The 11,865-nt window shown below is 43.6% G+C and overlaps 1 protein-coding gene across 1 annotated transcript; it reads left to right on the plus strand.

Annotated features, from left to right (window-relative positions):
- Positions 1 to 616: 616 nt before the first annotated feature.
- LOC147884633 (pentatricopeptide repeat-containing protein At3g12770-like) lies at positions 617 to 3,960 on the plus strand. Its single transcript, XM_087397119.1, has 3 exons — positions 617 to 676; positions 834 to 919; positions 1,008 to 3,960. Exons 2-3 carry the CDS (start codon positions 848 to 850, stop codon positions 3,633 to 3,635), a joined length of 2,700 nt encoding a protein of 899 aa, XP_087253245.1. The 5' UTR covers positions 617 to 676; positions 834 to 847; the 3' UTR covers positions 3,636 to 3,960.
- The last annotated feature ends 7,905 nt before the right edge of the window (positions 3,961 to 11,865 follow it).

The raw sequence follows: 11,865 nt of genomic DNA on the forward strand, positions 1-11,865 counted from the left end.
CCTACCTGGGGGGGTAGAGGACTATATGCTGCTCTGTCTGATGTTCCCCTCTTGTAGAGGATTGATTGTAATGAAAATAAAACTATGTATCTTCTAATATCTTAATATAGAACTAAAAAAAAAGTTCTCAGCAAGAATCCTAGTAATTTCAAAGAGGCTCTCCATGTTGCTTTGAAAAAAGAGGCTGCCTTTCGAATTGAGTCTATCCCTCCACTTAAGAGGTTGCATAATCGGACCTTGATTCATGCATTCCTTAAGCAAACAAAAGGCTTGAGTTTGATCTAGTAGGGAACACTTTTCTTGGTCAACAAATTTATAGGATGCATCTTTTCAAACAAGGTGAATGATATTCAATCATTCATAAGGCCTGCCCGAGATTAAAAAAGTAAACAAAAAGGAATCCACTGGAAATGGTGTGGAGGAAGACCGGAGGAGATAAAGGGGAGGGAGAGAGAGAGAGAGAAAGAGAGGTGAGAGATAGAGAAAGTCACATTGAAGTCCAATGAAGAAGAGCCAATAGGAAAAATGCACTTCCAAAAATTCAAGAAATACCTAATTTCTGCTTTGCCAAAATTGCATAGTTGCTAAGGCCAAAAAGATATGAACAAGAATTGGTTTTGCCATAATTCTCCCGAGTCCTCAACTCTCTTGCCATCATTGCTTGTACTTTCTCAAGGTCCATATGTATGCCTTCATGTGAGATAACATGTTCCAAGAGAGCTACCTTCTTGCTCGGGCCAGGAGCCTTAAAGCACTGGAGCCAACCGTGCAGTTGTTCGTTGCAGTTTACTTTTGATGGCAATGCCACTTGTGTAAGCGAACTATGCTTGTAGGTGGGCCGTCGTTCATGGATCTTAATGCGGAGCTCTTGTGGCGAGAGTGTCTCAAAGATCCGACCCGGGATACGCTAAACAGCAAAGTAAGTGGCAAGCTGCGGAATTCACAAGGGCATAGGATCGCTTTGTCGAAACAATATGGGCTAATCATTTGGGCGATTTTATTTTCAGGACAATCTTCATCCTTCTGAGTTTAGGCATAAGATTGACAACCACGCACCTTGGATAGCCAATCGTAAGACTCCAGAGTGTCTTAACGAGGCACAAGAAAAGACAAGGAACATCAGTAGGGACAGCTCTCACAGGGGCAGAGATTCCTTACGTGCAGCTAGAGCTGGGAATGCAGCCCACAGGACGGAGACTCAGCTGAATGAGGTTACATTAGTTCGTGCCCTCAACGGGGAATGTTTCAACAAGCTTCCACTTTTTAAGGCAAACAATTTGATGCATATGTATGTGAAACGTAGGAGCATGTTGGATGCTAGCCATGTTTTTGACAACATGGCAAAGCGCAATGTAGTGTCATGGAACATCATGATCTTAGGCTATGCCAAGGGGGAAGAGGGTATGCTGGCTTTGGAGTTGTATGCACGGATGCATCAAGAAGGTGTCCTACCAAGGAGTGGAACCTTTGTCGGTGCATTGAAAGCTTGCACTAGTCTGGCAGCACTGGAAGAAGGGAAGAAAGTTTATGGGAACTCTTCAAATGTGGAATGCTTGCAGAAAGGTAGAGCTATCCACTGTCAACTAGTAAAGAGTGGCTTTCACTCAGATGTATTGCTGGGAGCCTCCTTGGTGGATATGTATGCAAAATGTGGGAGCATGGAGGATGCACGGTGTATATTTGACGACTCGCCTCATTGTGATGTAGTTTTCTGGAATGCCATGATTCTGGGCTATAGTAAGCAGGAAGAGGGAGCCTTGGCCTTGGAGTTGTATGCACAGATGTACCAGGAAGGTGTCGCACCAGATGATCGAACCTTTGTTAGTGCATTGAAAGCTTGCAGTAGCCTAGTATTGCTTGCAGAAGGGAAACAAGTGGATGAGGAATTTATGAAAATAAGATGCCTGCAGAAAGGTAGAGCCATTTATTCCCAAGCTGTAAAGAGTGGTTTTGACTCAGATGTGTTCGTTGAAAACACCTTGGTGGATCTGTATGCAAAATGTGGGAGTTTGGAAGATGCACGATGTGTTTTTGATGAGTTGCCTCATCCTAATGTGGTTTCCTGGAATGCCATGATCCTGGGGTATAGCAGGCAGGAAGAGGGTGCAAGGGCTTTGCATTTGTATGCCCAGATGCAACAGGAAGGTGTTGTGCCCGATCATAGAACCTTTGTTGGTGCGTTGAAGGCTTGCAGTATCCTTGCAGCAATGCAAGAATGGAATCAAGTCGATGGAAAAGCTGCAAGAATGGAATTCCTAAGGAAAGGGAGAGCTATCTATTCCCAAATTGTAAAGGGTGGCCTGGAGACTAGTATATTTGTGGGAAACACCTTGGTGGATATGTATGCCAAATGTGGGACTATGGAGGACGCACATGGTGTCTTTGATGAATTGGTTCAGCGCAGCGTTGTCTCCTGGAATGCCATGATCCTGGGATATAGCAAGCAGGAAGATGGAGCACTAGCCTTGAATTTGTATGCACAGATGCAGCAGGAAGGTGTCCATCCGAGTGACCGTACCTTTGTTGGTGCATTGAACGCATGTGGCACCACAGCAGCCTTGGAAACAGGAAAGAGACTCCATTTTCAGATTGTCAGGCTTAGACTTGAAACTGTTACAATAGTCGTGAACAGCCTCATTGACATGTATGCTAAATGTGGGAGCATGGATGATGCCGAGAATTTGTTTGATTCATTGCTCGCAAGGGATGTCGTGACATGGAATTCACTAATTGCAGGATATGCTCGCCAGGGAGAGAGTGCATTTGTGTTTCAGTTATTTGAGAGAATGGGCCAGGAAGGCATACATCCAAATGGTGTTACACTCCTTAGTATTCTCATTGTATGCAGTCATGTGGGTATAGTGGACAAAGGCCAAAAGTACTTTCAGTCTATGGGCAAAGAGTACGGCATCATTCCAGCTATCACACACTATACTTGCATGGTTGATCTCCTTGGTCGTGCAGGCCAACTGGAGGCAGCGGTTGTGATGGTGGAGAGCATGCCATTTCAACCTGATGTCGTCATATGGCTGACTTTATTGGGTGCTTGTAAAAAATGGAAGAATGTTGAGGTTGGAAGGCATGCCTTCGAACGTGTGGTGAGGTTAGACGAAAAAGTTTCTTCTGCATATGTGGTAATGGCAGACATATATGCAGATGCTCTCATGCAGGAGGACAGTGAGAAGATTGAAGTAATGAGAAAGAAAGCTCAAGTGTCAAAGAAACCAGGACACAGCTGGTGGGCCAACCACATTGGAATAGTGCATACATTTGTGGTGGGGGATAGGAGGCATCCCCAATACAAAGATATATGCTCAAAGCTAAAAGATATTTCTTTAAAGATGAAAGAGATAGGATATCTGGCTGAATCAGAGCTTGTTTCACTGGAAACATGTGACCTTGAGAAGGGAGACCCGCTGTGTGGTCACACTGACAAGCTGGCTATTGCTTGTGCCCTAATTAATACACCCAATGGGACACCCATACGTGTAGTAAACAATTTGCATGTTTGTGATGATTGTCACAAGGTCTCTGTTTTTATATCAAAGCTGGAACGGAGAGCTATTATTTGTAGAGATGCAAGTCGCATTCATCATTTTAAGGATGGAAAGTGTTCTTGTTGGGAGGCTAAATGACATTGAGGTCTCTGTCCTTTGTGTGTGTCTGGCAATGTTGTAAAAAATGTGCCAGAGGACTTTGTTTTGCAGAGATGCAAGTCATGTTCATAGTTTTAACATTCTTAGGATGGAAATTCTTCTTGTGGGGACAGGTGACACCGATATACCTATAGCAATGCCTCTCTCCTTGGGGTGTGTTGGGCACTGAAATCTGCCATGCTGAGGACCATACAATTATTTGGTAAGATAGAGGCTGAGGCTTGATATGACAGGATGGTATGTGGCAGAATCTAGTTGCATAATTGGAGGGGCTAGCTGATAGCCGCTTTTGGGCAACGTTTTTGAGAGATCTATAGGGCGAGGGGGCCAGTTGCCGGAGTCCAATCCTTTAAGGCATTGCTCATGATTTTTTTTTTCACGACAAATGCAAAACCTTTAATATGCCACATTTGCAATTTATCCACGGCTTGAAAATGCAAAAAAATTCCCCACATAATTGGAGCTTAAAAACCCTTGAAATATTAAAATTTTAATACATACTTTTTCCCCAGAAAGAAGAAAAATCCTTGAATTGTAAAAGATTCCATTTAAAAACCTTTGAAATTCAAAAGATCCTCCTCGCAAATCTACCCTTGGCATCCAATGTATTTCACCAAAGTCCCTACCACCATAACATTATTAATTCTTATGCTTGGTAAGAGAGTGGGGATGTCTTGCTTGGGCTATTATTTAAAGTTCAAACCATCAATTTTTACACGTCCACTCCACACTATCCATTGTTAGTAACTTGGTCCTTCAAAAAGACACTCACCCCTATAACTCACACCCTAGACTCACCTTATAAATTAGGCCCTAGACTAAAAAATATGAACTATTATCTTGAAATTGCAAATACTTCAATAACAATTCAAATACTTCGTGGTCCTTCCAATTTCACATTCAAAACATTGTTATTTTTTGTTTGTAGGTCAAAAAATTACAAAGCTTGTCCTTATAAAACCTTCAAATTTTGTTTCTCAAGGTCAATTCTCAAATTTAACAATTCACTGGACCTTAAATCTCAGGTTTTTGTGAACATTGCGTTAAGATAGTGATCATGTGAGCCATTTTGCAAAGCGCACGATTAAAGCAATTTCCAAAACACAAGTCATTCAACCCGTCTTGTAAGGATGGGCTCCCTTCCTTCCTCTTGATTAAATGTTGATGCAAATGGTATTAAACCAATGGCAAGTGCTGCAATACCTCTTATAGACACACAACTCTAGCATTCTCGTGTGACCAACCCTACCTCCCCTCTACCCTTGACAATTAGAGAAAACGTGTGAGTGTGACCTAACTGGAGCCCCTTTCAGTTTGCTCACATGGCTTCTACCACGTGTGTGCCCTCTACATTGAGAATAGCCCTCTCCACAAGCTTTTGAAAGGGGGGTTGGTAGAGGCTTTTCAATGGGCAAAAGCTTTCTCGCACTTGGCTAACAGGGAGGCTTTCTTTGGCACATGACCCCTTGATATGTAAACTAAAGTGGCATTCAACACATACCTCACTTTTCTATGGAAATAAACACAAACCTATTTTAAGGCTAAAGAATAGAGTAGGACTTCACAAGTGCTACATATCAAGATAATGTGCACCATAATACTAGCAATGGAAACAAAATAAGATTTAAATTTATAAAATTCCTAGATTGAGCTAAAACTTAGTCTTATAAAAAATAAGTACAACTAGTAGATTGTTCTTTTAACTAATCCTTGAAGATGGACCACAAACTACCATAGAATCAAAACATTTCTATCTAGGGTGTTCTCTACATGGGCTGAAGATGGACCACAAACTACCATAGAATCAAAACATTTCTATCTAATAAATCCAAGGGTGTTCTCTACATGGGCTTCTTATCTCAGATTCTAACAAAAATGATTAGATAGAAGTATAAGTAAAGAAATAAGTATGATTAAAGAAATAATGTCATTACATAACTTGATAAAATTGAGAAACTAATGTCAATTAATGGGTATTAGGCTTTTAAAAGTGTGATAAAATGTTAATAATTATTCTAAGCAAACTTAGGGTAAGATAAAAAGTGTGTGTGCGCCTGCGAGTAGTACTACAAGGTAGAATTTCTATGAAGGGGTGGGATTCCCTTGTTCACCCTATGAACACTACCATTTTAAAGGTCTATCGCCATTTTGGTGGTTGTAATAATTTCCCTTTTTCCATCCTTTTGTGCTATCCTTTGTATGATAGTTGGCTCCCCCCGTTTCTTGCTCTCTGGTCTTCCCTTTCGGGAGCTAAATGGCTACCCTTTTTCCACCCCTTTGTATCTCCTTTTTGGAGCACAGGCGATTGTCCTTTAGATGTGGAAGTCCATCTTTTCTTGACCTTTTTTAAAGGGTTTTCTCTCTAGCTTTTTGCTTGTGTAAAAAACAACAAATTTGTAAACCTTTAAACATGGATTATATATTAAATAAAAGGGGCAAACATGTGTGCCCTTCTATTCACTTTTCATTTGTAACATTCATGATTGAAGATGCAATTTTTCTTTGGATTGGCCTTGTGTTACATGTCGATTTTGAAGTTTTAAAATAGAGTATTTGTAAGGCATGTACATTTTAGAAATTCAACACCAAAGGGTTGTAAGAGCATGTTTGAAGAATGTTTTTTTTTTGCATTTCATATGCCATTACATATAAATTCTACCAAACATTTAGTATTTCATGAGACGGTCCAATGGACAAGGAACATATCTCCATTCATTTAGCTTAGGAAATGAAATTCCTCATTGGTTATGAACCTCATGTACATGTAGTCAAAGCATGTCCATACTGATTGTCTCATGACAACAAGTCGATGTCCAACTAATACTCATTACTTCACCCAAGGAAACTATGATCTTCCTTAAAGAAGAAGAGCAAAATGCCAATTAATTGGCAAGATCAGGCAATTGTTTGGGATAGTGCCGGAGTGGGTGCATGATTTGCAACTCGAGTTGGTCTGATGCCTAGTAAAAAGGCCCCGATGAAAAAAATTTCTGAAGAAAAGGATAAACTCCCTCAGATTGGGTTGAGTGTGCCCCAAAAAGTGGCATAAAACTCCTGTAAGGTGAGCAAGTTTTGTCTGAGGCTGAATTTGATATTTGACAGCGTTGAAGAACCTACAGATCAATATGTAAGTAAAGCAACTATTGGATCTGGTTCCAACCTTTTGCCAGTGGCTCTATCACCAGCTCAGTGTTCCAATTGTATCGACAGTACCAGTGTAGCCAACGTGCATTACAGGAAACCAGTCCGATGGTGTGTGCCGCCTAGCCAGAATTACCGAGGGCACAACTGGAAGCATCAATTTATGACAAGAACATTACATAGATTACAATGACACTGATGAAGGGACAAGCGATCTTGGGCGCATTCTCAATGGCGGTTCAAGAGGCAATATTATATCAAATGATATATATCAGTGACTTGGATTCTTCGAATGGGAGCCAATAGCATTTGCGGTAAGGATGGTGGATCAATGACATGTACAACCAACGGGCCTCCTTCACAGTGTTCCTATTATAGTGGAAAACCTAATGTTTCCCTTGTCATTCTTCGTATGGAAGACATTAACAGTTCCTTCCCGATATTGCTGGACAGTCCGTGGCTACGGCAAGCATGTGTGAAACAAGACTAGCATTACGACTGGATCATGATCCGGATAAAGTTGAGCACAACCAATGGGCCTCCTTCGCAGTGTTCCTATTATAGTGGAAAACCTAATGTTCTTTGTATGGAAGACATCAACAGTGCCTACCTGATATTGCTCGATAGGACGTGGCTATGGCAAGCACATGTGAAACAAGACTAGCATTATGATCGGATCACGATCTGGATAAAGTTGAGCACATCTGTAAGGCGGAATGACCCATGACCAGAAAGCAGTTAACACACTTCCTTGGCCAAGTACGGTGGCATAACCACATGCTCTGATACCTTGCTAATGTGGCTACCCCTCTCAATGCACTCCTCAACACGAAGCCACTCATATGGACACAAGATTCCTTTTTGCTTCCTCGGGTTGATGCTGGTCAAAACCTCAATTGTTCAACAACTACCAGACTGGAAGTTTCCCTTCCATGTCTTTGTCGATGCCTCTAACACATCAATTGGTGCAGTATTGATGTAGGTAAGAATGAAGAATTAGTACCATCCAATCTACTATGCAAGTTGCCAATTGTCAAAGCTAGAGAAGAATTATTTGATGATAGACAAGGAAGTGCTTGGAAATAACTACTCCATCAACAAGTTCCGGCACTACCTGCTCAGGTATTTCACATGGATCATTTGGTGCTATTATTTCTCATTAGCAAGCCAAAATTGGCAGGTAAGCTTGCTCGTTGGATGTTGCTATTGCAAGAAGTTGACTTCACTCTTGTTTAGACTCCAAGTAGTTTGCACGTGGTGGCTGATTACCTATCCTGGCTTGATGGGAACAAGAACCCTAACCTTTTTATCGATGAGTTTCCCAAATGCGAACCTATTCAATGCAGCAGTTGAGGGATGCATGTCTGCCAATGTGCTAGATGGGGCAAAACCGGTAGTGCAAGGCCAAGAAGAAGTGCAAGATAATACCCCATTGCTCATACCGACATGGTATGACGAGATGTACCAGTTCCTACAAACCAACATGCCAGGCCGTCACTTGTCTTGAGACACGCGCAAGTGACTTGCTATACGGAGCCCAAATTTTGAGATCATCCACTACTCCTTGTACCACCTTGGTTTACACAAGGTCCTTCACAGATGTCATTCCACCATATGAACGACAACCTGTCTTGCGGGAAGCTCACCAAGGTCTAGTCGGAGGTCATTTTGCCAGAGATACCACCAGTTGGAAAATCATCTAGGCTGGCCTATGGTGGCCTATAGTCATTAGTTTGCCTATGACAAGAAATGGGATTCATGCGAGAGGTTGGTTCTAACCTTTGGAGCCATTCCAAAAGTGGGACCTTGGCTTTGTCAGCCCGTTCAAGCCCGCTGCCCACCCATCCAATAACAAATACATGCTGATGGTGATAGACTATTGCACCAAGTGGGTTGAGGCAACGCCTTTGAGAGACAAGTTGGTTCCATCGATCTCCCAAGTTCATCTATGAGAAGATTATCACATGATTCAGTTGTCCAATTGAGATAGTTAGTGACCAAGGAGGCCACTTCATTAACAAAGTGATGAAGAAGATGACAAGGTGCCATATGATTATCCATAGGTTGTCCACCATCTATTATGCATAGGCAAATGGCCAGGTGGAATCCTCCAACAAGATCATGATGACAATCATGAATAAATCATCAATGAAAAACACAAGGATTGGGACCAAAAGTTGTATTCCATCTTATGCACTTTTTGAATAGCTTATAAGGTAGCAACGAGCCTCACCCCATTCAAGATGGTGTATGGAATTGAAGCGGTCATACCTATGGAGTATTTGGTGCAAAGCCTCCGGATCACAATCATGAAGTGGATGACTCCAGAAGAATCGCTCACACACCGCATCAACCAGTTGCAATAGCTTGACGAGACCAGATTTGTTGCAGCCCACACTGTGGGAATAGTGTAGTGCCACCAAAAGAAATGGGTTGACCGCCATGCGAAGAGACCGATCTTCAAAGAAAAGGATGCAGTCTTGCTATTCTGGTCCAGACAGATCCCGGACCCCGACAAGCTGAAGTTCTGTTTGGCCAGACCGTATTAGCTCATGCCCCGTTTTACTATGATGGCACATTTTTACTCGGCATACTTGAAGGATAACTTTTCAAAAAGCCCATTAATGGCTACCGCCTTAGGCCTTATTTCGGCCCTATGCTGCCATTTGTCTTTCCTGCGGAATTGAAAGATGCTGCTAGTAATGGCCTCATCTGTGGATTTAATTTTGTTTGGATTTAATTCGATCGTATGCTAGCTCATCGAGTGACACGACATGCTCCAACTTAAAAACAGTTCATGGGGTGCCGCATCCCCAAAAAGGCCATCATGACCCGACATGCACGCGAGTTCCTCCATGCCACTGCATGCCTCTTCTTCCTCGACGTCGCTCATTCCCTTCATCACTTGCAACTCTACTCATTGCGATTCTGTTCTTCTTGCTCTTTGCACTCTCTTGCACTCACCCCGAGGCCACCCCAAGGAAAGATAGTTCGATTTGCCTCCAGGAGTACATGCTCAATTCGAAGTTGGTTGCCTCACCGCTTTGTCTCCCTCTAGATGGCAAAGTTCGCTGCTCTAGTGTCAATCCCTATGACATGGAGACGATGTTTAGAAAGAAGGCCACCTAGGATCACCTTCTTAGCAACCTCACTGCCCCTACTCTCATCCCCTGCTTCAAATTCTTTCTTGAACGAATTTGGTTGCAAGAAAAAACTGCTAACATCTCGGCTACTACATCAGGGTGGTTGATGCATGTAGAAGAAGGGAAGCCCATGGCATGGGCAAGGCGATCCCTGGACACTTCCTCAATGAGGTGAAGTGCCTCATAGAGCAAGCAAATGCTCAGATCCCCATCGGCCTTCTTTACTCTATCTTGCTCCCCTTCTCAGGACCACCAATATAGGCAGAGCATTGGAGGCCAACCCCACAAAGACTTCCAAGGATGCAAAGTGCTGCTTGAAGTGTATGCTAGAGAAGAATACCAGGTGCAACAAGAGGACCAAAAGACTCATTGAATTGGAGGACACCAGCCCCAGTGAGACCCCTAGCTCCGAGGCCTCTGTCGATCAGGATTTCAAGCCGATCACCTCATTCCCCTTGCCTGTTGGTCTCAAAATGGTGACCTTGTTTGAAGTGCCTCCATTAGCTCCCTCAATGAGTCCGAATGTCTTGGCACCCCTTCACCCTATTTTGGCTGCCTCGACTCCCCCATCCTGACTGGCCATTCCTAAGTCTCTTTCTCAATCATCTCTGATCATACCACCCACTTCTGTGCCTATTCCAACTCCCTTGAAAGCTGATAGTGCATCCCACCGAATTGGCCATTCCATATGAGTTCCCACATTTGCCCTCACCCAAAAATGTTGAGGTTGCTCACCGCTGTGCACCAATACCTCACGGAGTACCTGGTAATTGACCAGACGGAGCGCCTTCAACAAGAGCTAGCATAGGCCAACAACAAGTTGCACCAAGAGGAACAAGAGATGGCATGTCGGCGCCAGGATTTCACCACCAAGGTTTCTTAACTTGTCATAGAAGGTGGAAATCCTCAAGCACATGCAACAACAGGCCAGACAAGCATGTCCGCATGCTAGAGAGCCTCCACAAGTAGCATGTAGACACAATAGCTGGAGTCCTCATTTGGGATACATAGCTCCCTACCGCCCAAAAACCGACTAAAGGGGGAGTCCCCATCCATGCCAACACACTGACAGATCTTTGCATGCTCTCGTAACATGGAGGAGAAGGCCCACCCGTGGAGATAGCACATTGATCCTAACACCCAACTACAAATAGATGGCAGTTTTGAGCCAAGACAAGCTGGAGCCAGATGCAGACATGCCGGCACTTTCTCTCTTCAACCAGAGGGTTGGATTGCAATCACCAGGCTAGAATCTCAGACGTTTGCCCAAGGCTAAGATACTACGCCCACACTAGATGCCAATAGCTAGAAGCAAGCAGTCCTATCCCTTGCAAGGGGAAAAGCCCCCATGCTGATAGAGCCTTTGTGGTAAAAAGATGATATCCTTTTACTCTTCGCCGGATTGGATGGAGTAGCAGAGCCTCCTTATATCTGGCTCCTGCAGGAACATATGATGTGCGACGATGCCACAGACCCAGTCAGACAAGCCAACCTGCATTTCAATCTTGAGTCCAAGAGCTGGGCATTGTGGGAGCACAAGTTCAAGAAGCAGATCAAGATGCTTGTGTAGAGCAACAGGGCTTCACAGAAGACAAGGAAACCTAGATCCTTTGGAAGGGACACCAGCTGACGAGTCACCTTCGGTCCGACCAGCAAATCCCCTCCCTCGCAGAAGCAAGCGCACCAGCTTCCTCCTTCCAACATGGTTCTGCACCAAGTACGTGAGGAGCATAGAAGAATGGCAGTAACGGTCCACCTGATGCGGACAACGAACAATGACCTTTCGCTTGAGAAGCAATGGAACCTCAACACTGGCAGCAATCAGTCTTCAATTGGCAGAACTCAGCACTGGTAGACGTTAGCCTTCAACCGGCAGAACTCAGCACCGGTAGAAGTTAGCCTTCAACCTGCATCTGTATCCAATG

Source organism: Dipteris shenzhenensis, chromosome 26 (genome assembly GCF_047967505.1).
Source record: "Dipteris shenzhenensis isolate YYH24624 ecotype China chromosome 26, Dip_SZ_1.0, whole genome shotgun sequence".
NCBI classification, from domain to species: Eukaryota; Viridiplantae; Streptophyta; class Polypodiopsida; order Gleicheniales; family Dipteridaceae; genus Dipteris; species Dipteris shenzhenensis.